Source organism: Rhinolophus sinicus, linkage group LG05, assembly GCF_036562045.2.
Source record: "Rhinolophus sinicus isolate RSC01 linkage group LG05, ASM3656204v1, whole genome shotgun sequence".
In the NCBI taxonomy this organism is placed as follows: Eukaryota; Metazoa; Chordata; class Mammalia; order Chiroptera; family Rhinolophidae; genus Rhinolophus; species Rhinolophus sinicus.
In genome coordinates, this window is record NC_133755.1 from 75,428,242 (window position 1) to 75,454,951 (window position 26,710).

General features: G+C 43.3%; 1 protein-coding gene across 3 annotated transcripts in view; it reads left to right on the forward strand.

Moving 5' to 3' along the window:
- BUB1 (BUB1 mitotic checkpoint serine/threonine kinase) overlaps nucleotides 1-25,097 on the forward strand; it is a 50,711-nt gene extending 25,614 nt beyond the window's left edge. For all 3 annotated transcript variants that reach the window (XM_019725844.2, XM_074332507.1, XM_019725846.2), the window contains 15 exons: nucleotides 862-920; nucleotides 2,123-2,251; nucleotides 2,346-2,456; nucleotides 3,233-3,332; nucleotides 4,110-4,191; nucleotides 6,392-6,566; nucleotides 8,337-8,421; nucleotides 12,651-12,889; nucleotides 13,937-14,080; nucleotides 21,198-21,313; nucleotides 21,627-21,788; nucleotides 21,964-22,121; nucleotides 22,218-22,392; nucleotides 22,943-23,049; nucleotides 24,509-25,097. In XM_019725844.2, the coding sequence (XP_019581403.2) occupies nucleotides 862-920; nucleotides 2,123-2,251; nucleotides 2,346-2,456; nucleotides 3,233-3,332; nucleotides 4,110-4,191; nucleotides 6,392-6,566; nucleotides 8,337-8,421; nucleotides 12,651-12,889; nucleotides 13,937-14,080; nucleotides 21,198-21,313; nucleotides 21,627-21,788; nucleotides 21,964-22,121; nucleotides 22,218-22,392; nucleotides 22,943-23,049; nucleotides 24,509-24,704 (2,038 nt within the window). In that variant the 3' untranslated portion in view covers nucleotides 24,705-25,097. The remainder of the gene's footprint in view (nucleotides 1-861; nucleotides 921-2,122; nucleotides 2,252-2,345; nucleotides 2,457-3,232; nucleotides 3,333-4,109; nucleotides 4,192-6,391; nucleotides 6,567-8,336; nucleotides 8,422-12,650; nucleotides 12,890-13,936; nucleotides 14,081-21,197; nucleotides 21,314-21,626; nucleotides 21,789-21,963; nucleotides 22,122-22,217; nucleotides 22,393-22,942; nucleotides 23,050-24,508) is intronic.
- The last annotated feature ends 1,613 nt before the right edge of the window (nucleotides 25,098-26,710 follow it).

Genomic DNA, 26,710 nt, shown 5'->3' on the forward strand with positions numbered 1-26,710 from the left:
TGAAAGTGATGTGTGGCCAGCTGCCCCTGCACAGATGGAGTAGTGAGGCTGTGAGAGCCAGAGATGGCTGCCCCTTATACAACTGTAACACTCTTTCCCCTAATAGACATTTAGGTCTCCATCAGAAGCACGTCAGATTTATCCTGACCCTGGCCCATGCAAGCGACTGAATGGACCCCCATGACATTCTCAGCAGCTTGGACTGCTGACCATGGCAGAGAAAGGGTACCTTTCTCTGAAACCTCATATAAAAACTTATGTTTTTATGACAGTTTAGTGGGGATTTATAAAATTTCAAGTGCTTTGCAGTTTCTCTTTTACGTTTTACCAGGGTCCACTAAGAGAATTCTAGCAAAGATAAATAGACGAGGTCCACTGTCACAACTGTGCTTAAAACAAACTGACGTGAACATCTTCTGTGCCATGTTTTCCTTTCTTAATAATTAGAACTCTGGGGAACAGTGCCCTTGTGCCCACTGGCTCGCCACGATGGGGGCCGTGCTGACAAAGCATGGTGGTGCTTCCCTCACTGTGACCAGGGAGCTGCATGCTGGTCCTTCAGCCATGTGATAAATGGGGGCGTTTGAATTAGGGAGCCACTTTCCCACCCTACCCCAAAAAGGCACGATTAGTATGCTGTTAAAATACACAACCACTGTGTTAAGCGAATGTTAGCACCTGGCCTGTGTCTGTAAGAATTCTTTTCTTCAAAAGGAAATGAAAGAAAAAAATGAAACATTTTATTTACTTACACTACAGACCTAAGCAGTTTCATCCATACTGTAACAACAGGCTTGTGATTGCTGACATTTTTTCACTGTTCATTCTTGAGAGTTAATGTCTAGAGTTTTTTTCTTCCAGATGTGTGACTCAAGGTACTCATGAATTCAAGCCACATGGTGGGGCCAACATGAAAGAAGGTAATGTGTAGTTACTGTACGTGTGTTCTGACACGTTAACCAGACTCCCAGGTCACTCTGAGATGTGTGTGGTGGCCGTGGTTTGTGAAGGCTTCACGCCTCGAAGAAGCCGTCTGTTAGCTTTCTTATTCTGAATGCAGAGGTTAGAGGAGCTCTGGGCCATTTCCAACTCAGGCAGAAATCCGCCTATTAGTCACATCTTATTAGTTAGAATCTCTGGGAAACTTGCTATGTGCATTTCTTAGCAGGTTTATCTAAAATAAGAGTCATCTTTAATACGTCGTGAGGAGGTAATGGTGATTAAAAATTTAATTAGGAGTGTTAGATTTCTGTTTGGTACTACTCCGTTAGATGCATTTACACTGAAGGAAAGTTTTATAAATAAAATGAGACACACAGATTGGACATACCCCCTCCCGCCACATGATTGTGACATCCTTTTCCAGTGACAGTTCAGTGGGTATAGAGCTACTTGAAATAGCTGGAGACCCCTGCATTGAACCCAGACTTCCTGAGCACTGGCTGGGTGCACCGAGTTAGGGGTGCAGTCATGAACAGAAAGGACAAAACCCACCTGCGTGGAGGCGGGGTGGAGGGGGATCAAGAATGCAGAGGTGACTACGGATGATGCCACCAAGAAAGTGATATTGGGTCAAGGCCATTTCGGAAGATCTGCTCCAGGCCCATGCATACATTCCAGGTGGGATTGTCCCCGGGGTGTCTGAGCACGGCTGAGGCTGAGGGGTGCAGGGAGGACAAGGTGCAGTCCGGGCCGGCTGGGCCCAGGTGAGCAGGGCCCGGTGCACCATCGTCTGGACTCCAGCTGAGGGAGCCGGAAGGCCAGTCTGAACCTTTACAGTGGGACTGTCGGGACTGTCACCGTGTATTTCTTGGGATATATTGGAGCTGGGGGTCGTTTATGACAAGGCTGCTAGTTTGGTACAATTTTAGACCAAACCACTTATTCTCTTGAAGCTCTCATTTCCTTTTCTGTAAAAGGATAATTCTTGCCGTACCTACCTCACGTGACTGTTATGAAGATAACAATGAAAGCTCTGAAAGCATTATCATAATGGAAGTCCTTGGTGATGACCATCAGTAATAATAAGTGTTTCAATGTAATAAATGTCTTATATTGTGCGCCTTTTAAATTCTTCTGATTTCCCTACTGATTCTGTATTTTGTCCCCATTTCTTTAATAGGCTGTGAAACACATAAGGTTGTTAGTGCAAGCTCTTTGCACACAACCCCAAACACGTCACTGGGCATGGTCCAGGCGACGCCCTCCACAGTGCAGCCATCGCCCACCGTGCACACAAAAGAAGCGCTAGGTAAGCCTTTCACTGGGATGTGTAGCCTCTGACAACACATTTGTGAAAGGTCGTTTGCAGCCTTGTTTACAATTACTCTTTCTACTGTTTTAAGGTTTCATCATGAATATGTTCCAGGTTCCTACACTCCCTGACATTGCTGATGACAAAGATGAATGGCAACCTCTAGATCAAAATGAAGATGCATTTGAAGCCCAGTTTCAAAGTAATAACAATTTGTTTAAAAGCTACCAGATGCAAGGCATTGTGGGTGGTTGCCACAGGAACTAGGATTATACAAGAAGTGGCCCTGCCCTTGATGGGCTTGCCACATAAAGGCAGGAGATGCATGAAATAGCAAATCTGACAATGGTTGACAGGGTTCTCAATGTGTGTCATAGGTCTGTTTTGTTTCTTAGAAAATAATAGTGCTAAAGAAAGACAAGGTCCCCGTGGATAGGACCGTCCGGGAATGGCTGAGTACTTGAGGTCTGACCTGAGCCTTGCCGGGTAGAAGAATGGCGGGGGAGAAGAGCTGGAGGCCGGCAGGTAGCCCACATTAGTCTAGCGGCAGGATCCCTGCAGGAAGCCAGAGGGATCATGATAAAGCTGAACAGTGTCCAGTTAGACTCAGGAGGATATGAAAAGCAAAGTTGAAGGGTTAATTCTTCCTTCTACAAAAGGGAAAACAAAGCCACTAGAGCTTTATTCAGTGAATCAAGGGACAATAGCAGTATTTTAGGAGAATGGTGAGTACCATGCTTTACATGGGGGCAGGAGGTCGGGACCTGGGGGCTTGAGCGTGAGGTGCCATGAGTGTGGTTATTATGTCACTTCCTCTCAGACGAGGTGGCTTAGCTCATTCCCTAGTGTTTGAAACGCTGACCTCTCTTCTTCCCTATAAGCTGTTGTTCTACTTTCTTATTTAATGTTAAAGTTTATCATAAAGGATAATTTTTTTTTCCAATGCAATAATTCAATGCTATTTTTTCTCTATTGCAGAAAACCCAAGTTCTTCTGGGTCCTGGGGAGTCAATAAGGTTATCTCTTCTTTGTCATCTGCTTTTTCTGTGTTTGAAGATGGGAACAAAGAAAATTATGGGTAAAGAAACACTTGGGGGAGATACCTGTGGTCACAGTGACGTGGGATTCCACACAGTTTGCTCTGGGACACAGGGCAGTGAGGTGGCAGGAGAGTGGCCTGCCGATCAGCTGGTCTGACTTCCAATCCCAGCCCCGCCGCTGATGAGCCTTTGGCCACGGGAGAGGGATTCTGTGGGTTTGAACTTGTATTAGATGTGAGTGAATTCACTGGTCCAGGTAGCCATATGTGCTGTTTATTTTTTCAGGATCAATGAAATAGAAAAGGCTTTGGTGGGGTCATGCTGTGGAGAGAGTGTTTTAAGGTTGAGGGAAATCATATTGGAGTGCTCCAGGAATTTTCAGTATTAATAGTTGAAACCTAGAAGGAGAGTGCTGGTGTGAATGACAGGTGTCGCAGTGTGGAAGAGATTCCTACTGAGGCACGGAGGACAAAGGCCTGACCTGCTCTCAGAAACCCACAGCTACACCCAGCACTGGGGATAAAGAATGCATGGTTTCTGTGACCCTCTGTGGCCACGTGGCGGCCCTCGCTCTTTGTTTCTAAAACTTATAACTCAGTGTTGTAGAGAGCTCTGTATTTTCCACCCTCCCTTTTATATATGTCATCATGTGAATTCAGTTTTGCTACCAGTGCTGTGAAGGTAAGGAACATGTATGTAAATATTAACTGATTGGACAGGACAACTGGAGGATGTTTCTAACACTCAACCTGAAGAGGTCGCATTTACTTCCTTGGCATATTTTACTATTTATAATTTTGCAAATCTTTCCTTAGGTTACCACAGCCTAAAAATAAACCCACGGGAGCCAGGACCTTTGGAGAGCGCTCTGTAAGCAGATTTTCTCCAAAGTCAAAGGTAGGTCAGTCTCTGCTTCCTCTTGGTTTTATGAGGTAGCTGTGCAGACAAAGGAGATGATATGCGCCGGAGCGTAGTGGAAAGCACAGTGTCATATGGAGAGTGCCGTGGGGACATTCTTATCCAGTTATTTGGCTGTCTAGTATGTGCCAGGCCCTGTGATGGGTGCGGAAACTGAAGAAGGAATTTTCTATGGTCCTTGTGCTCAGAGGGCCTTTGCGCTGGACAGGAGGCCCCGCGGGGTAAATGTGTTTCCAAGACCTGGGGAATGAGGCCTGTGGTGACTTAGAGAGAATTAAACTGGAAGGGCCCATCGTTGGCACCTCTGCAGACACGTGTCACCTGTTTGCTGGCCCGGCAGTTCCTCGGTGACAGCAACTGTTGCGTCCAGCCCACACGCAGCTTCCAGCTGCCCTTTCTCCATCCTGGCCTTGCCTCTGCTGGGCTATGTCAGTGTGCTGCAGAAAGTCTGCTCACCCCAGGCACGGTTCTTACCCCTCAGCAGATTCTTCTGAGTAAATTGTCACACAGCTCTCTAACTCTTCTGGTGAACCTTTGACCTTAAAATTTCCCAAATAATGGGCTGGATTTCAGATGCAGTGGCGCCATTTCCTAGGTGCATTTTACTGAACTATCCAGCTACACGTGCTCTGGCTAAGAAACCGCAACGGAGTTTCCATGTACCTGGCCCAGAGCATATGCCACTTGCTTTGTCCTGTGTCCCCTGACGAAACAACCAGCCAGCTCTGCCTGCAGTGTTGGAAGAGATGAGGTGGAATTGATGAAGAATGCAGGAACAGGAAAACCAGGGCTGGCATTTTATGGGCAACTGAGGGCTCTGGTCAGGTGTGATTCTGACTGAGTAGTTTCTGCCTTTGCCCTAGACTCTGAAACTTGACCTTTGCGTTCATGGAGAAATAGCTCATTCTAGGGCTGGGGCAGGAAAGAGACAAATGAGTCTAGAGCGCCTTATAGTGCCAGAAAGCAAGGAAGTGCTTCGCAGGAGCCAGCCAGCATAGCCCCTGGCCAGACCTGGCGTGATGTGAGCAAGAAAGTAAGTAGGAAAGGGTAGCATTAGATTCTAACCCAAGAACCAAAATAAATACCCTTATTGCTAAATAAAGGGAGAGAGGACGAAACATCCTTACAGAATTCCAAGGAAGGTAGACGAATGTGTGGCGGTAGAAAGCGGCCATTGGAACCACATAATAGTAGCTGCTGCAGGCAAGACCCATGGGTGAATACTAAAATTAGCCAGCGAACTTTAAGAAGAAACAGGATTTTTGTATGGCCTCCAAGTATCTCACCCAAATTATTTATTAATTACTGTGGTGGTTTTAACCTTTGTTTGTGAATTCTCTGGTACTCCTCTGGCCAGGGGATGGAGCTTAGATCACCGTCGTCCTAGTGCAGGCTGGACTTAGTGACTTGTCTGGAACACGTGCAGCAGGGAGACAGGAAACTGTCCCTTACAGTGGAGAGGCCTGGCAGACACCTTCTTAGCCAAGGGTTCATTGAGCCTCACCAGAGATCACGTGTGTTCCTGTCATGTGTCTTCCAACATGACGTAATGAGAAAGGGCACTTTACCCTGCTATCCTTCCCCAAAATCTATAGCCCTGGTCTAATCCTGAGAAAACATCAAGTAAACCTAAACTAGAGGGGCATTCTACAGTCCCTGACCGGTATTCGCTGGTGTGGGTATGAGAAAGACTAGGCGGGACCAGTGAGCTGGCCTGGATTGGAGGAGGCTAAGGAGGCGCCCGCACTGGAGCCGCAACAAAAGCGACCTGAGTGGGAAATCCAAACACTGCCTACAGTTCATAGTCCTTCTCAAGTGTACTCTAAGGTATGAGCGTGAGAAGCCTGATAAAGGGCACATGGGAACTTTGTACTATCTTCGTAGTTCCTTTGTAAATCTAGACTTTTCAAATTAAAACAAAATGTAAACATTGAAAGACAAAACTGTGACCCTTGTGTGTGGTGTTACCCCAGTGGAGTGTGCAGACATAAGTAGAGTCCAGTTGTGGGGAAAAGAACAGAACCATGACGTCTGTGGCTGTGTGGCAGCCAAGGTTCCATCTGTTTCTTCTGTAATTCCTCATTTTTTTTTACTCTTTAAAAGGTATTAATGTGTTAAATTTCATGGACAGCACAGGGAGATAGATGACTGCTTTTCTTCCATTCACCTTTTGTTGCAGGAAGTGCCTTATCCTGAGGAGTGTTTGGATGACTCTACTGTATGGGGCATCCGCTACACCAAGACCCTGGCACCCAGTCCTACGAGCCCAGGAGACTTCACGGCTGCCGCTCGGTTTGCATCCACACCTTTCCAGAAACTTCCGGTGGATGCAGGGCATGCTCTGGAAGACAAAGGTGTGTGTGACACTGCTTGTGTAGGGTGTGGGTTCATTTTGTGATTTACAACAAACAAAAAGGCCAGCATGAACAGAGTAAATGATTTGAATGCTAAAAGCTGAACATTTATATTTTCTAATTTGATAAAAGTAACAAATAGCAAATTTCAGTCCTTGATATTTGTCTACAAGTCTCATTACTTTGGAATCATAGCCAAGTATTAGCTCAGAAAATCATATTTTCTTATTTTTTAGCGCCCTGACTCCAAGAGCATCATGAGAAAACTCACAAATAGTCCTTATTTTCCCCCAAACATAACACTCCTATATCAAAGATCTTCATATAACTGAATTGAACCTGAACACATTACATTGTCATCAAGCACAGATAATTGTCACCTATTAAGGACCAACCTACAGAGTATACACTGTGAGACCTGGGCCCACTAGATAGACCATTTTGATGACTAATGATTTACTAGCCAAACTCTTACCACTGTTGGCACGTTTTTGTTTTGTTTTTTTAAAGATTTTCTTGGGGAAGGGGAACAGGACTGTATTGGGGAACAGTGTGTATTTCCAGGACTTTTGTATTGGGCAACAGTAGTGTGTTTTTCCCAGGACTCATCAGCTCCATCCAAGTCGAGTTGTTGTCCTTTCAGTCTTAGTTGTGGAGGGCACAGCTCAGCTCCAGGTCCAGTTGCCGTTGTTAGTTGCAGGGGCACAGCCCACCATCCCTTGCAGGAGTCGAACCAGCAGCCTTGTGGTTGAGAGCCCAAGTTCCAATCAACTGAGCCATCTGGCCACCCGCACGTTTTAAAAATAGCAATTTTTCACCAAATCATGCCAATGAAAAGACTGCCAAAGAGTTTCGCTCCCCGAAATGGAAGAATATTTGAGCCCATAGACCTAAAAATGTTTGTTTAATAAGGGGTGAATTTTTTTTTCATATAGTACTAAACCAATATGGTATATTTCTTCTCTGAATTTTAAAGGAGAGTTCAGTTGAAACTTGGACAATTGCCAAGTACTATCACAAGCTTGCCACTTTAACAAAAAAATATTTTAAGCCTTTTTTTATCAAGAAAACTAATCAGTCCAGTCTTTCAAAATATAGAAACTTAGTCAATATTGGCTGTACTTAAGAGTATTTGCCACTTTGGTTCTGTAAATAGAAACTAATATTCTAGAACTAAAGTATGAGCTCCTGTTCAGTGAAGCAACATCTGATAAAACCAAATGCAGTATATTCTTAGTGTTACGTCACTTTAGAGGTTTCTTCTATATTTCTGCCCTGTCTGTAGTTGTTACTATTTTTAGTTAAAGGGTGTGATAAGTGTTGCCAGGGAGTGCTCTGACGTAAACACTACATCATTCAAGCGGCTAAACACCAGCCGACTGACTGAAGGACACCTCTGCCCTCCAGAGCACAGCAGCCTTTTACTCTCTGTTCCTGTTGTCAGGTTCTCCCAAAGAGTGTGGCCTGCCACCCACACCAGTCACCTCCCCTGGTCTGCTCATCCCACCCCTCTGCAGGCCCTGTTCTCTGAAAGGATTGTATGGATTAGATGTAGCGAGTTGAAATGCTCACACATATTAGTAGTAGAATTTTTTTTGGTGATTTTTTTCCCCCATCTTTAAAGTCTTAAAGCATACTTTACCATGGAACACGATTTTGAAATTATAATGAAAGTCATATAAAAAAAAATCCTGGACTTGATAACTATGTAAAGTCATATGTGTATACGTGTGTGTACATAATGTCTGTCTCTAATTTTCTACATTTCAGAAAATGTGGCAGCAACACTGTGTACCCATGTGACTTTGGATTCGTGTGAAGAAAATGTGGGACCCTCAAAAGACAGAAAGTTCAGGTATTATGTGCATGTACATGGCCTTGTCACTCCATTTTCATTCTAGTTTTCCCTTTAAGAAGTAATGATATTCTAGCCTTTAAAGGCTAACAGAGTTTTTTATTGACTCTCAACTTTAAGTCAGAAAGTCCTCACGTGGATAAATATGACTGTTAACCTGAACACGGGCTACGTGGGAGCCGTGAGAGAAGCAGTTGGTCGCAGATCCCTGTGGGTGGTTTCTGTTCTGATTCCCTCTGCAGACACTTACCAGCCAATTAGAAGATGCATGATTGTAGGTAATTAATTTAGTCTTCTAGACCTGGTTGCCCCATCTTATGATGATGGAAAAGAATAGTTCCAACAACTAAAGTTATTGTGAGATTAATCAAAGGATACAGTACATGAAAAGCATAGGTGCTGTGCTAGAGTGTAATAAATAGTCCAAAGGTTGGCGTTATTTACAGTGTCTATTACAATCACCAGACTATTCAAATATGGTGGAATTTGATGTCTGCAAAGCATTACTGTATGGTAAGTCTGCTTTTTGCATCAATACCTAAGAGGCTTAAACACACTACTTTCCTCCTCGTAAAAGAAAGTTACTGATTTTCTCAATTATAATGGGTGTAAAGAAAGAATTATGTCTGCTCAGTTGTGCAGTAGTCCTCCTATGTCAGGGCCTTCGGCTGGTAAGTAGGTGGGTGACACACTGGGTATTCTTTAGCAGGATGTTGGGAGGAACAGGTTTAATTCCGCCAAGCTGTCGTCTGAGCGTCAGTACTGTCACTGAGACTGAACACATTTCTAACAATACAACAAACAGGACGTGTCAACCACCATCCAACTGCCTACCATTGGTACAACGCCCCCCCTCCACACACACACACACACACACACACGCATCTGTACAGTTGGCCTTCATCACTCATGGGCCCTACATTTATGAACTCACCTGCATGCTAAAATGTATCTGTAACCCCCAAATTAACGCTCATGGTGCTTCTGCAGTCACCTGCAGACATGAGAGAGATGACAAATCCGAGTCTCAGCGTGTGTTCCCTGGGGAGGCTGGGTAGCCACATCCCTCACGCTCTAAGTGTCCTTGGCAGTGTACCTACTTAGTGGTGCCTTTTTTTTTTTACATTTTTGTGCTGTTGATAGCAATTTCACTGTTTAAAATGTTCTCCAAGTATGGAGCTGACGTGCTATCTAGTGTTTCTGAGTGCCAGAAAGCCATGATGTGTTGCAGGGAGAACATGTGCTAGATGAGCTTTGTTCAGGCAGGAGTTACAGCACTCTTGGCCGTGAGTTCAATGGCAATGAGTTCAACAATACATATTAAATAAGGTGTCTTTAAATACGACATTGTGACCAGAGGCTCGCAGGAACCTCAGTGTGTATTTCTCCTGGGAGCAGTGGTTCAGTGTTTGCAATGACTTTAGAGAGAAGATCCAACGCGGTAATAAGACCGACTGTATACACAGCTCCACACGCATACAGCCCCACCTTTCATCCAATATACACAAACACGTGGATAAGTATATTTTTATACAGATGGATTTATACATGCAACTTCTACCTCTTTCTTTTTTCCCCTTTCTTCCACCTCCCCCCCGCCACTCCGATTCAAGCCGTTGTTTCTCAGTCTAGTTGTGTAGGACACAGCTCCCTGGCCCATGCTGGTGGCGGCTCACGGCAGCACACAGCAGCCTGCAGCAGCCCACACCACCCGTGGCTGCTCCCTGCAGCCCAGGGGGAGCTGTTGTTCACAATCTTAGCTGTAGAGGGCGCAGCTCACTGGCCCATGTGGGAATCGAGCCGAGGACCTCGGCGTTAGGAGCACGGTGCTCCAACCGCCTAAGCCACACCGGGCCGGCCCAACTTCCACCTCTTGACACAGGCATTTTCCCTGTGAATTTTTTTAAAAACAAACTAATTTTGGAAGGATTTTAGATTTTTAAAAATGTTGCAAAGATAACAGAGAATTCCCATATACTCCTCATCTAATTTCCTGTAAAGTCTTAGATTATAGTTGCACTGTTGTCAAGACCAACAAAGCAGCACTGGTTATATATACACTCTTAACTGCCATCCAGACTGCACGTGGGTCTCCCGGCTTGCCACCTGCCCTTCCTCTGCCCTGGACACCATGCTGCATCTGCTTGTCATGTCTCCTCATTCCCTCCTGACATAGGAGGACTACTGCACAACTGAGCAGACATAATTCCTTCTTTACACCCATTATAATTGAGAAAATCAGTAACTTTCTTTTACGAGGAGGAAAGTAGTGTGTTTAAGCCTCTTAGGTATTGATGCAAAAAGCAGACTTACCATACAGTAACGCTTTGCAGACGTCAAATTCCACCATATTTGAATAGTCTGGTGATTGTAATAGACACTGTAAATAACGCCAACCTTTGGAGTATTTATTACACTCTAGCACAGCACCTATGATTTTCATGTACTTTGTCCTTTGATTAATCTTGCAATAACTTTAGTTGTCGGAACTATTCTTTTCTACCATCGTAAGGTGGGGAAACCAGGTCTAGAAGATTAAATTAATGACATACATCTTCTAATGGGCAGCACTGGGATTTGAACCTGTATCTCTGATCTCAGAACCCTTGCTCTCACCACTATGCTGTACTGGCTCTTGTTATCAAAAAACCCTTCTTAAACTAAGACTCTAGTAAATAAATGATTGGATGAAAGACATGGGCAGAATTTACAAAAGAAAAAATAATGACTAAACATGGAGAAAATAGTTGTCATGAATAATAATTAATGCAAATTAAATGGCTTCTGCCATTTAATTTAAAGTCCTGCCCAATGGGCATAGTCTGTACTACCCACCAGGCATCTTCCTACATGCAATAAACGTCTGACGCACAAGGCTCCATAAGCCACACTTGGCATACAGTTAACTTAGCAGGATGTAGGACGACAGTCACAGTTGCCAGCAGGGTCGTCCTCTCCAGGAAACGACTGTCTTGGACCCCTGCAGGACAGTTAAGTTCCAAGGAAACTTCACCCAGGTACAGAGGCTTCCCTGCCTGGAAGCTTTATTTCAACGGAAGTCAGTGGCTCTTGAAACACTCCATAGATTGAGTTTCCAGCGTCCCCACAAGGGACAAACCCTTTACGAGACTCATGGTACCCAAAGCCTGAAGCAGTGGGTTCCCAGCACATATTTCTAATTCTTCCAGTTTAGATACGGTTACCAGTGAAGGTGACATTTTACCATAAGCAATGATGACAGTGATAGTCTTACCTTTTCAGTTTACAGGGGAAAAGAGCTAGAAAGTTAATCAAAATGTCCTCATGGAGAGGTAAAAGGGGTTTTATAATCACTTATGCCCCTGTGGTAATTCAGGCACGCATGTGGCTCATAGCAACGTATACGGTTTGGAGACAACTTTTTCTATGTATGTAGAAACCCCTGGTTTCTTATAAAATTCTGGAAATATTTCATATCTAAGAACCATTGGCTTGTGATATTCCAGCATACAGCCGCTGGATCAAACGGCGTGCAGTCATTAAAATCCATGCTGGGTCTGTGCAGAAAGCCGCAGACACAACCTGACCAAATGATCAAGGTCAGTGTCACAGGTGGTAATGCATGGTGGTGTCATGTGATGAGAAGGGCACTTCACCTCTGATCTTCTCCCCCAAACCAATACTCACAGTCCCAACCTGAGGAAGACCTCAGAGAAACCCAAACTGAGGTGCACCCTGCAGCACGCCTGGCTGGTACTCCCCAGTACTGACAGGGTCTTGGGCAGCTGGACGAGACTGGGAAAGTGTCACAGATGTGCTTGTATGTGTGTGTGTGGGAGGGGACTATACCGGCAGTAGGCGGTTGAATGGTGGTTGACGCGTCCTGTTTATTGCAGTGTTAGAAATGTGTTCAGTCTCAGTGACAGTACTGACGCTCAGACGACAGCTTGGTAGAATTAAACCCATTCCTCCCAACATCCTGCTAAAGAATACCCAGTGTGTCACCCACCTACTTGATACATGCACTACCATGGCTTTGATTTCTTTCTGTTCATGTTGTACTAGCTGTCTGTATTTGCATGCATCTGTTTATCTGAAGAAAATGGCTTTAGTCAACTCTTTGTTAAGCAACTTTGAAATGTCATTCCTAGAATGAAAAGGAAACTGCTGTGTGGGACTTGACGTGATCAGATCCAGGAGGGTTGTAATCACGTGTTTGTTTCCTCCTCTCTCATCCCTTTCACCATCAGTCCCATTCAGGAGGAAGGTCTGGAACCAGCAGTCCCTGCAGATGTGTGTTCAGTGTCCTTGCTGCATCCTCGCCCACCAGCTGCAGGTGGTGTGCTGACCCGGGAGGCGGAGCGGGGCCTGGAGGCTTGTACACTCGCCGACACTGACCTTGCCGCTGCAGGGGGGCCGGCAGACGCCAGCGCTGGGCCCCAGGCAGAACGGACGCAGACTTGCCCACTTGGGAGTGGCCCTGCCCCCGGTAGGAATGATGCTCAGTCTTCTTGTCCCCTTATAAGGACAGTGGCCTGGTAAAAGCTGCTCTGCACACAGCTCGCCGAGCAGGACAGGAGCTCAGGCAGGACTTACGTGAAAGTCCCGGTATATACAGCAGTAGCACGCCTGCGGGCTCATTCACCCATTGTGATCTTAGAAGGTGCCAAGTCACCACTCTTGGAAGAGGGGATTGAGATTGGGGGGCCCACTGTGCTAGGCATTTACTATGATATGGTTGTTCCCATTTTACAGGAAAGTAAACAGGCTCAGGGTTGGGGGACCCCACTCCCAGGCTAGTCAGAACTGGTCTTGTATTATATTTAAGAGCACAGCCCCTGGAGGAGACTGGCTAGGTTCTCATCCTGGCTCCCCCTCATAGGAGGTCATTACCCTCCTCTGTGGCCCTCTTTAAAGTGGAGATGGTGGTCATACCTATGTCAGTCTTACTTTAAGGACCAGGTGACTTACTAACTAAAGTTCTCAGATCAGTGTCCTCTGTACGCTTGGCGCTGAGTAAAAGTGTTCATTATGCTGTTATGCTGGGTTAGTCTTTGATAACTGCCCCCAGCTTCTGTGTTCCCATTAGAAATAATTCTCTTTTGTGGACCCAAAGTATCTCCTACATGCACATTGCACATAGGTAGTACAAGTGTTAAGAAGCCATGTGTTTTGTAGACCGAATGGAAAAGCAATTTAAAGACATATCTGAGCATGTGAGTAGCCCGTGAATACCCCGTCTGCCTCAGACACGGGCACCCACACCTGTGCTCAAGGCAGAATCCAGCAGCACTGGGTGCCTGAAGTGTCCCTTTGTCTCAACCGAGCACTGGTCTAAATTTGTAGACCTAAAATGACAGGTAATGAGCTGTGCAGAACTACCCATTTTGACTTTTGGAAATTGTTCTTTATTATTTGAATCAATGTCTTGAAAGATGAGGCTTTTGAAAGCTTACCTAATGTGTGCCTCCACTTGCTTTATTTGTCATTTCTTGGGTACTGAGTTTACTTTGCTTCTGTTTCCATTCCTTTTAAGACCTCACTATTGTGAATCCATGGGATGATGAACTGACTCTCAAACTTTTAGCGGGGCTTTCTCAGCCAGTGCACTCCCGTCCAGATGCCTTTGAATGGCCGCGCAAACTTCCTGCCATCAAGCCCAAGAGCGAGTTCCAGCTGGGTGAGAACCGTGGTAGTGAACGTCCAAGTCTGATTTCCCTGCAGGAAGATGGGGCTTACTGAGTGCACGTGACTGCTCCTGGCACCTCCACCCATGGATGGATGGATGGATGGATGGATGGATGGATGGATGGATGGATGGATGGGTGGGGGGGTGGATGGGTGGGTGGGTGGATGGATGGATGGATGGATGGATGGATGGATGGATGGATGAGACTCCCCCATTATTAACGTCCACAGGCCTAAGCTGAGAACGTTCTGTGAAGCCATGACACTAGCCTTTTGATTGCTGCTGTGGCTGTAACTTACAGAGGCAAGCTGGCCACCTAGCACCATGTAAAGTGCACACCTGCGTCTAAGACTTTCTGCGACACTCGCACACATTCACAAGGGCGTGTGCATGTAAAAGCAGGTTGGAAGCTGCAGGTGTCAGCGGGGACATGCAGTGACATGCAGTCTCGGTACGCACAGGGGATGGCCTCCAAGCATGCTATTAAGTAAAAGGACTGTTAGTGGGACACGGTGATTATAGACAACGATGGGAGCAAGACTTCTCGCAACATGCCCCCGACACACACAGACTCCCCCATTATTAACGTCTTGCGTTAGTGTGTCCATTTGTTGAGTTGAGCCAATATTGTTACAGTATTACTAACTAAAGTCCACAGTTTACATCAGGGTTCACTGTTGGTGTCATACATTCTGTGGCTTTGGGCAAATGTATAGTGATATGTATTATTACAGTATCAAAATTAGTACCCATCTAATTGTAAAATGCACATCCACGTCTAAGAACAGTGGTCTCACGGCCCTCAAAGTGCCCTGTGCCCCACCTGTTCATTCCTTCCACCGCCACCTGAAACCCTGGCAACCACTAGTCTTTACTACTGTCCCCATCACTGTGCCTTTTCCAGGATGTCATAGAGTTATAATTGCACAGAATGTAGCTTTTCAGATTGGCTTCTCTTACTTACCAATATGCATTTAAGTCCTCTGTGTCTTTCAATGGCTGACTCTTTAGTAGCTGAGTAATATTGTCTTGTGTGGAAATACCATAGTTTGTTTATCCATCACCTGTTGAGGGCCATCTTTGTTGCTTCTAAATTTTGACAAATATGAAGAAAGCGGCTATGAACATTCCAGTGCAGTCTTTGTGTGGACACAAGTTTTCAGTTCGTTGGGTGAATACCAAGGAGTGTGACTGCTGGATCACATGGTAAGGGTGTGCTTACTTTTATAAGAAACTGCCGAACTGTCCTCCAGAGGGCTGTGTACCGCTTTGCATCCCGCCTGCAGCAGTGAGCTCTGCGGTTCCCCACCCTCACAGCACTTGCTGTTGTCAGTGTTTTTGGGTTCAGCCATTCTAATAGGTGTAGAGTGGGATCTCATTATTGTTTTAATTTACAGTTCCCTAATGACATGTGATACTGAACATTGGTGTGTTTATTTACCATCTGCTTATCCTCTTTGGTGAGGTATATGTTTAGGCTTTATGTCCATTTTTTAATTAGTTGTTCATTTTCTTAATGTTGAGTTTTAAGAGTTCACTGTGTATTTTGGATAACAGTCCTTTATTATTAGATAAGTATTTTGTGAAGATTTTCTCTCAATCTCTGGCTTGTCTTCTCATTCTATTAACTGTGTCTTTTGCAGAGCAGAAGTTCTTAATTTTAAATTTTAATAACATCCAGTTTATCAATTTTTCCTTTCACGGATCATGCTATTGGTATTGTATCTAAGAGGTCATCAGTTTCTCCTGTGTTACCTTTTAGGACTTACCATGTTTCCCCGAAAATAAGACCTAGCCGGACCATCAGCTCTAATGCATCTTTTGGAGCAAAAATTAATATAAGACCCGGTGTTATGTTATGTGATGTGATGTTATGTTATGTATATAACAGGCTAGGTCTTATATTAATTTTTGTGCCAAAAGACGCATTAGAGCTGATGGTCCGGCTAGGTCTTATTTTGGGGGAAACACGGTATAGTTTGTGTTCTACATTTAGGTCTGTGATCCACTTTGACTTAACTTTTGTGAAGGTTCTGTGTCTAGATTTATTTTTGCCTATTGATGTTCTATCACCTTTTGTTGAAAAACCTCCTTTCTTAATTGAATTGCTTTTGCTCCTTTGTTAGTGAGCAGCTGACTATTTTGGTCTATTCCTGGTCTATTCCTCTCTCTGTTCCATTGACCTATCTGTCTATTCTTTCACCAGTTCTAGTATCCTGATTACTGTAGCTTTTATAGTAAATCTTGATGTTGGATAGTATCAGTCCTCTGATTTGTTCTTCAATATTGTGTTGGCTATTGTGGGTCTTTTTCCTCCATATAAACTTTAGAATCAGTTTGTCAATATGTATGAAATTACTTGCTGGGATTTTGATTGGGATGGCGTTGAAATCTATAGATCAAGTTGAGAAGAACTGACATCTTGATAATATTGTATCTTCCTATCCATGTACATGGAATATCTCTGTTTATTTAGATCTTTAATTTCTTTCATCAGAGTTTTGTCATTTTCCTCATACCGATCTTGTACATATTTTGTTAGGTTTATACCTAAGTGTTTTAATTCTTAGGTAAGCCTTGCAAACCTGGGTGCTAATGTAAATGGTCTTGTGTTTTTAATTTCAAATTCCACTTACTCATTTCTGGTACAAAGGAGAGCAATGGACTTTTGTGTATTAATCTTGTATCCTGCAACCTTACTATGATCGCTTATTAGGTACAGGAGATTTTTTTGTTGATTCTTTGGGATTTTCTGGATAGAACATGTACAAAGACAGTTTTATTTCATCCTGCCCAATCTGTATACCTTCTATTTCCTTTTCTTATACGGTTGCATTAGCTAGGACTTCCAGTAGATGTTGAATGGGAGTGGTGAGGGGACGTCTTGCCTTGTTCCTGATCTTAGCGAGGAAACATCTGTCTAGTTTTTCACCATTATGTGTGACGTTAGCTGCAGGTGTTAGTAAACACTCTTTATTGAGTTGAGGAAACTCCCGCCTCTTCTTAGTTTGCAGACAGTGAAATAGGGGTTGGATTTTGTTAAATACTTTTCTGCATCTATTGATATGATCATGTGATTTCTATTTTCAATCTGTTGACGTGATGGATTACATTGATTGATTTTTTAATGTTGGACCAGCCTTGCATCCCTGGATTAAATCCCACATGGTTATGGTATTTTATACTTTTTTGGATTCAATTTGCTAATATTTTGTGGAGAATTTTTGCATCTATGTTCTTGAAAGATACTGGTCTGTAGTTTTCTTTTCTTGTAATGTGTTTGCCTGGTTTTGGTATTAGGGTGATGCTGATCTCATAGAATGAGTTATTCTTCGAAAGAGATTGTAGAAAATGGGTATAATTTCTTCCTTAAATATTTGGTGGAATTCATCAGTGCACCCATCTGAGATGGGCTCAGTGCTTTCTCTTTGGGAAGGCTATTAATTACTGATTCAGTTTCTTTACTAGCTATATATAGGCATATTCAGATTGTCTATTTCTTCCTGTGATTGTTTCTTTTAAAGAATTGGTCTATTTCCTCTAGGTTTTCAAATTTGTGGGCATAGAATTGTTCATAGTATTTCTTTATTATCTTTTTAATGTCCATAGGCTCTGTAGCGATGCCTCTTGTTTCACTTCTGATATTTGTAATGTGTCCTTCTCCCCTCCTCCCCTTAGGTAACCTGGCTAGAAGCCTATTGGCTTTATTGATCGTTTGAAACAATCAGCTTTTGCTTTTGTTTATATTCTTTACTGATTTTCTGTTTTCAATTTCATTGATTTCTGCTCTTATTCTGATTTTGTCTTTTTTCTGTTTACTTTGGAGTTTTTTTTTTAATTTGGTAAAGGTGTGTGTTATGGCCCAGAATGTGGTCTGTCTGGGTGAATGTTCCATGTGAGTTTGAAAAGAATGTATATCCTGCTGTTGTTAAATGAGGTGTTCTATAAATGTCAATTAGATCCAGTTCAACCATGTCCTTACCGATTTTCTGTCGGATCTGCCACATTACTGATAAAGGGCTATAGAAATCTCCAACTACAGTAATGAATTCATCTATTCTTCTTGTAGTCTGTCAATTTTCGCCTCACCATTTTAATGCCGTGTTGTTGGACACATGCACATTTAGGACTGTTATGTATTCTTTGAGAATTGACACTTTGTCATCATTTAATACCTCTTTTTATCCCTGACAATTTTCCTTGCTCTGAAGTCTGCTCTATCTGAAATTAACATAGCTACTCCAGCTTCTGGTCATTAATGTTAGCATGGCATATCTTTCTCCATCACTTACTTTTAATCTATCTATGTCTTTATATTTAAGATGTGTTTCTTATAGACAACATATAGTCGGGTCTTAGGTTTTTATGTACTGTGACAGTCTGTCTTCATTGGTATATTTATCCTAGAGATTGTTGATGTGGTTGGATTAATATCTTCTACAGTCGTTTACTGTTTTCTAGTCATTACCCTTATTCTTTGTTTCCTTTTGTCTTCCACTCTCTGCCTTCTCTGGTTTTAGTTGAGTATATATGTAATTTCATTTTCTCTCTTCTCATAGCATATCAATTATACTTTTTCTTTTTTTTTACTTTTTTTAGTGGTTCCCCAACGTTTGCAATACTCATTTACAACTAATCCATGTCCACCTTCCAATAGCATGTTACCACTTCACAAGTAGTGTGTGTGCTAATAACAGAATATCAGCGTCCCTCCCTCCTGTCCCTTATAACATGACTGCCGCTCATTTCACTAATCCACAAGCTAAATACACAGATTTGATTTTGTCCCTTCTCCTACTCTTTTAACATTTCTTGAAAGGCAGGGTTACTGGTGACTGATTGCCTGAATGTTTGTTTGTCTCAGAAAGTCTTTATTTCCTCCTCACCTTTGAGGGATCACCTGTGGACACAGAATCCTTGGTGGGTAGTCTTTCCTTCCATACTTACTGTGCTCTCTGAAGAGAGGTGAGAGGTCCTGTGACTCTTGTCCTGGCAGGTGGTTTTGTCCCGGCTTCTTTCAGTATTTTCTCCTTGTCTCATTTCCTGCAGTTTGACTATCACATGGTCACATGGTGAGGTGTAGGGTTTTTGGTACTTCTCTTACTTGGTGTTATAAGATTCCTGGATCTCTGACTGTCTGTCACTAATTTTGGAAATTTCTCAACTATTATTACTCCAATATTTCTTTGTTTCTTTCTCTTTTTATTCCTCCTAATATTTTCATTATACATGTTAACACCTTTTATAATTGTCCCACAGTTCTGGAACATGTTTTTTCTCTTTGCATTTCAGTTTTGAAAGTTTCTATCAACACATCCTCAGGCTCAGAGATCCTTTCCTCGGCTTTGTACAGCCTGTTAATGAGCACATCAGACAGTCTTCCTTTCTCTTAGTGTTTTGTAGCCAGCATTTCCTGTGGATTCTTTCTCAGAGTTTGGTTGTCTGCTTACATGACCCATCTGTCCTTGTACATTGTACGTTTTTCATTAGAGCCCGTACCATGTTAATCATAATTCTCTTTAATTCCTGGTCTGATGATATCAGAATCTTTGCTGTATCCCTGTCTGGTTCTGATGTTCACTCTGTCTCTTCAAGCTGTGTTTGTCTTTTAGTTTGCCTTGTAACCTTTATAAGAAGCCACCTGGTATGCTGGGTCAGAGGAACTGAGGTAAATGGGCCTTTGTGGAAGGCTTGTGGTTTCCTGGGATCAGGCTATTTACTGTTAGCTGTCGCTGTAGGATGTCTATCAGCTAGTTTCCCTTGTGTCCTTCTTTCTGTCTCCCTTGTTATCGTTGGGTTTCCCTAGACACTTGTCCTTAAACATAGCCTGATATGTCAGTTCTTTCTGTCATAATCTGCCTGGTACCGGGATTCCTCCTCCTGGACCTCTGCTCTGGCCAGCTGTGGTTCTCTCTGTCCGCCTGTCTGTCTCCTCAGTTTGGGGACAGCACTTTGCCCTGTGACCTCAGTTATCTAATGGATCTAAAGGAGTTGTTGATTTTCCTTTTTTTCCACTTTTTTCTCATGGTGAGAGTAGAGTGATGACTTCCGTGCTCCTTAGATGCCAGATGAGAAACCAGAAGTCTACTTTTTTATATTTGGTTTTGCATATGTGAATTCTTTTTTTAAAATTAATTTTAAAATGTATTACAACTTCACCTCTGTGGTCTTTCTCCCCAAACCAATAACCCCAGTGTTATTGAAAAATAACAAGACAACTCCAGTTTGAGGGACATTCCATAGCCCACCTGACCAGTACTCTATGAAACTGTCGTGGTTGTCAAAAACAGGAGCTTAGAAACTGTCACAGCCAGGCGGAGGCTGAGGAGACTTGATGACTGTGTTCTGGAACATTAGGGGGAAACAAGTGACATCTGAGTAACATACCAGTGTTGGTCCTTTATTTGTGGTAAGTGTCCCACGGTTATGTGAGTTAGCTATAGGAGCGACTGGGTATAGAACATATGGACACTGTCCTGTCTGCAGCTTTTCTGTACATCGAACACTATTCTGAAATACAAGGTTTATTTCAATTAAAAAGTTTAGTTATCTATTAGAAATATTGGTACAATTACACTTAGCCCTTTTGATTCTGGTATAAAACACTTGGCGTTTTTCAAAGGCACGTTAGAGCTTTGTTTGCCACTTTGCAGAAGATTTTTACACATTCTTTCTGACATCACAGCAATCTTGCCATGTAGGCAGCACAGGTGTGGCCCCTTTAAATAGGAGCACATTGGTGAGGAGAGGAGCCCGGGTTCCTGCTGCTCAGTGACAGGCCCGGCCGCAGTGCGGCCCATGCCGCTCCGTCGTGCCATGTAAAAGGGGGGCATATGGCAGTGGGATCTGTTTAACTTTCATGCAAGATGGGGAAAGCGTCTCCTAGGGGGCTGTATCCATGTGTATTTGTTAAAGCAATTTAAGCACCGAGAAAATTTGAAACTGTCTTCCTTTCTCTTAGTGTTTTGTAGCCAGCATTTCCTGTGGATTCTTTCTCAGAGTTTGGTTGTCTGCTTACATGACCCATCTGTCCTTGTACATTGTACTTCCTTTTGATGAATTCTAATGTGTTGAGCCCTAGTTTCACCTCTACGCATATATCTCTAAGGTTCTCTGCTAGTCTACATTGATCGTCTTCTTGGAGAAGGGGCTTTTGCCCAGGTCTATGAAGTTACCCGCGGAGACGTGAAGGACACCAACAGTAAACAGAAGTTTATTCTGAAGGTAAATAATCTGAGCAGAGTTTTGTACACTATAGAAATGCATTTTAGAACTGGAATTGCTGGCCTATTTTTTTCTTTTTTTGAAGACTGGGGTGGTTTTTTTTTGAGGTCTATAATGAGCCCTTAAGAAACAAAACTCTCCTACAAGGACCCAGAATTGCCTTGCCTCTAGAATTAGGTTGTGGCAAGTCCAGAACTGCAGCAGCTTGTCACCACTTCCCACCCCGCATCCTTCACTATGATGAAAGTTGCTTTCTGGCCACCATTTTGCAGAATGTGAGAGTGGACGTGACTGTCATGTGCCTGGTTTGCAGGTCCAGAAGCCCGCCAACCCCTGGGAATTCTACATTGGGACTCAGCTGATGGAGAGGCTGAAGCCCAGCGTGCGGCACCTGTTTATCAAGTTCTATTCTGCCCACTTCTTCCAGGACGGCAGCGTGCTGGTGGGAGACCTGTACAGTTATGGGACACTCCTGGTAGGTGTGTCACGTCGACAGTGTGGACATGGGTGCAGGGTGCACACTTGGCTTGTCCTTGCACATGGGTGTGTTGTGAGCCTTTACTGGAGGGGCAAGCAGGGCTGAGCTCTTAACTTGGAATGTCACTGAAGCTGTGTAGCCAACTCAGGATTCCACTTTCCGTGGTTTCTAGAATGCCATCAACCTCTATAAGAACACCCCTGAGAAGGTGATGCCTCAGGCTCTGGTGCTGTCCTTTGCTGTCAGCATGCTCCACATGGTGGAACAAGTCCACAGCTGTGAAATCATCCACGGGGACATTAAGCCAGACAACTTCATACTCGGGAGCAGGTGAGTGTCGCACCTGTAACAGGGCCCCACTTCCCGTTTCCCCAGCAGACTTACTTTTGTGCTCATGCAGCCTGGCCCTGTTTATGTTTAATACAGATTCTTGGAACAGGACAGCAAAGATGACGATTTATCTGCTGGCTTGGCACTGATTGACCTGGGTCAGAGTATAGATATGAAACTTTTCCCAAAAGGGACTACTTTTACAGGAAAGTGTGAAACCTCCGGTTTCCAGTGTACTGAGATGCTCAGTAACAAATCATGGAACTACCAGGTATGGAACAACGCCAGAGATTTGAAAACACTTTCCTGTATGACACTTACTACATTTTCAAGATGAGTTTGGGCATCTAGTTAGTTTGAGCTGCTCTGGTGCCCTGTCTGGGGATGTAGGACGTGCTCAAGTGTTGCGTTCGGTTATGAGCTCATCCCACAGCAGCGGCCTTGAAGTGCAGTGGGAGCAGTGGCCAGGGTCCCCGGGAAAGGAGTCAGAGGCCTTCCAAGCTGTCTGTGCTGAAGGGGATTAGAGTGTTGTGTTTGCCTCTGAGTGACAAAAGACTTGGAAGGACGCTGTAGTTCAAGGAGAACCAAGCTTTCCAGGGGGCTACCTCAGAGGGCAGTGGGCAATCTGTCAGTGGACGAAGCTTCTAGCAAAGCCTGGACAGGTATTCAGTAGGGCACATCAGTGGGATGGTTGAACAGATGGCTTCCAAAATTGTTTTAAAAGTTATCTCCTGTGATTATTTACTTTGCTGCATAAGTTAGACATCTTAATATACCATGTAAATTACTGTTAGTAAGATAGGCCTATATTTTCTTTACAGATTGATTACTTTGGAGTTGCTGCAACAGTATACTGCATGCTTTTTGGCTCTTACATGAAAGTGAAAAATGAAGGCGGAGTCTGGAAGCCGGAAGGTCTCTTTAGAAGGTGGGTATCAGTGTTGGTGCTGCTGTGAAAAGAGGCTAAATATAGTAGATTGGGCTCCATCTGGGGAAAATGGATCTCTGCCACCGCGTGGAAAAACCACCTTGGAAAGTGTGGTGACATGAGAGTCCTGGGTGCTGGGTACAGTGAGCAAGTTCCACAGCCTCACAACTTCTGTTCCCGTTGGTGGCAGCGGGGTAGCCAGTGCCTCATAGAAGCAGCAGGAGCGCCTGGCTGAGTGGTTGGCGTCCTGTACGCTCCAGACACCTGGCTTCCCTGAGCCTCTGGTGTCGGTTTGTCTTCTCCCTGTGTAAATGGGAATAATAATGGCCCTACTTTCCCTGGATGTGTCTTACAAGAAGCAAAGGAAATAATGCACGTGAAAGTGCTTTGAAGGTTATAAAGTAATATGATGAGGCCGCCATCCATCACTGGGTAGGGTTTGAAGTCCCACCCCAGTATGACTGGCGTGTTTCTGTTATCTGTAAAATCACAGTGAAAACTGGACTGGGATTCTACCTATAAACAGAGATGGCCCTCAATACAATGTCATGTGAATAAACTTGATAATGTTTAAGCTGAGCATCAGTACATGTATGTTCATATCATTTTTACTTTTTCTTAACTGCTTTTGAAGTATAAAAACATACACAGAAAAGTACACTCATCCAGTGTACAGCTGAATGGATTTTTCACATACCCTGACAACAAGCACAGTCAGCAGTAATTTTCTAAAATGTAGTGTCTGTAACACAAGTATGTTAGATTCTGGCCCCAGAGGGAAACTTACAACAACTATGCTTTATTTTGCATTATGAGTTATCAAATTTAGCAACCATTTATTCTTTCTCTCGCTCATAATGGAAGGACCAGAGCGTGATCAGAAGGCTTCCATCTCTGACCACCAGTGTAGAGAGAAGTGTGATAACGGGCTGAATTTCCTGTCTAGAACACAAATTTAGTTATGCTCTTCTTTCCCAGTGCCTTCTCTCCAGGTTCTGGAGGTTTTGCACTGTTTTACTTTCAACAGTGCAGCAGTTGGAACTCTAAATCTGAGCTCTGTTCTGGGCAGCGCCGCCTGTCCACCTGGTCCTGGCACATACGAAGTAGGCTCGTCAGAACTGGTGGCCAGAGGATCAGCTCCTGGCATTACAGCAGATACAGCCGGCCAAAGCAGATCAGTTTTCTTTACAAAAAAAAAATTTGAGAGTTTTTCCACTGATGATCTATTATTAAGACTACTTCAACTGCTTTTTGGGAACAACGTATTGATAGACATTTGATAAGATGTTTAATTTCTCTTATTTATAATAGATTCAACATTTCTCCCTTGACACATTAGTTGTGTTTAGGTGCACGTTGTTACATTCAGCTGTCCAAGCCTGTGGAAGTCAGATGCAGGAGTGGGGTTACCCTGGTTGAACACTACATTTTATCTTTTATTTATGCTCTTTTTCTCCAGGCTTCCTCATTTGGACATGTGGGATGAATTTTTTCACATCATGTTGAATATACCAGACTGTCATCATCTTCCATCTTTGGATATGTTAAGGCAAAAGCTGAAGAAAGTATTTCAACAACACTACGCAAACAAGATTAAGACCCTACGTAACAGGCTAATTGTACTGCTCTTAGAATACAAGCGTTCTCGAAAATGAGATATGACACTCCCTAAAATCTGCTTTGTAAATGCTGGTCTGCTCACCTTAAACCTTGATGTCTTCACATTTATTGTTTATGTAAATGTTTCTTTTTAAAAAGTCTGCAAAATATATCTGTGTGAAGACTTAGTTGTATTTCAACCAAATGCTGCATGTGCCACAGTCCCAATGTGGCAGACCCTTGGGACACAAGAATTTACGAGAATCACGTGGAAGTGAACATTCTCTGGACTCACTTTTTAAACAGTGACCTGTTCACTTTAAGCCAAACAAGGGCCAAGACAGCTTTTTTCCAAATTTGAGGATTTGCATTTGTGTAGAATAAACAAAAATTCCTCAAATATATCCAAGGGACTCAAGTTTTTATGAATAAAGTTTGCCTGTCCTTTATTGCCTGTTCTTCATTGCTATCTATGGGAAGGAATAAAGGTATAAATCTTAAGTCTCTCTGTTTTTTAAAATTACCATTCAAAGGAAAATCTCACATCTTGAAAGTAGTCTTAACAAGCTGTACAAATCATTAAGTCAGGCCTGTAATCATAGCAGCCTACTTAGCATATACTGACTTTGAAAGCTGGAAGGGTCCTATAATCTGAACTGACCCTGCTCCATTAGCATTATGGTGAAAAAGGTGAGGCAACACCCAGTTCAAGAATATAAGGCTACAGACTGAATTGCTTCCACCTATACTTCGCCCCACATTTTGTGACTTTACAGAAATGATTTTATGCATATTTCTATGTATTTTTGAACATGCATTCAACATTTTGTATCAGTATTTGCAAATAACTCCCCCCTCCCCCACCAGGGGCTATGCCATGCTGCATCAAAGTCTGTTCCCCACACATATCTCTGCTAACATCACAGGCCAGGCACTGCGATCCTTGCCACTCTGCCGGGTGAAAAAATGGGATTTGCTTATGGTCTTTATTTCCTTATTTTCTGAATTATGCAAAATATATTCATACATTCATCAGCTGTCTTACTATACCTAGTACAATACCCTCTAGGTCTATCCATGTCGCAGATGGCAAGATTTCATTCTTTTTTATGGATAATATTTCATTGTATATATGTATCACCTCTTTATCCATTCATTCATCGACAGACACCCATGTTGCCTTCATATCCTGGCTTATGTAAATAATGCTATAATGAACATATGGATGAGCACGTCCCCTGGAAGTACCATTTTGGGTTTCTTCGGGTAAATACCCAGAAGTGGGATTATAGGGTCCTCCTTTGTCTCTTGTTATAGTCATTGTTTTAAAGTCTATTTTGTCTGGTATAAGTATTGCTACCACAGCTTTTTGTTTGTTTCCATTTTCATGAAATAATCTTTTTCCATCCCTTTCAGTTTATGTGTGTTGCGAACTGTATTGAGTCTCTTGTAGGCAGCATATGTAAGGGGATTGTTTTCTTATCGATCCAGCCCCCTGGTCTTTTGATTGGAGCATTCAACCCATTTACATTGAAAATAAATGTTGATAGGTAAGTAGTTATTGCCATTTTATCCATATTTTTAATCTTCCCCACCCCCCCATCTTAAAGAAGTCCATCTAAGATTCCTTGTAATACTGGTTTGGTGGTGATGAACTCTTAGCTTTGTCTTGTCTGGGAAGTTCTTTATCTGTCCTTCCATTCTAAATAATAGCTTTGCTGGGTGATATTGGCTGTAGGTCTTTGCTTTTCATCACTTTGACTATTTCCTGCCAATCCCTTCTGGCCGCAAAGTTTCTGGTGAGAAGTCAGCTGATAGCCTCATGGGAACTCCCTTGTAAGTAACTGCTTTTCTCTTGGTGCTCTTAGGATTCTCTTTGTCCTTAACATTTGCCATTTTAATTATGATGTGTCTTAATGTAGGCCTCTGATTTCATCTTGTTTGGGACTCTGCACTTCCTGGGCTTGTATGTCTATTTCTTTTGCCAGGTTAGGGGAGTTTTCCATCATTGAAATAGGTTTTCAATTCCTTGTTCTCTCCTGATACCCCTATGATGTGAACA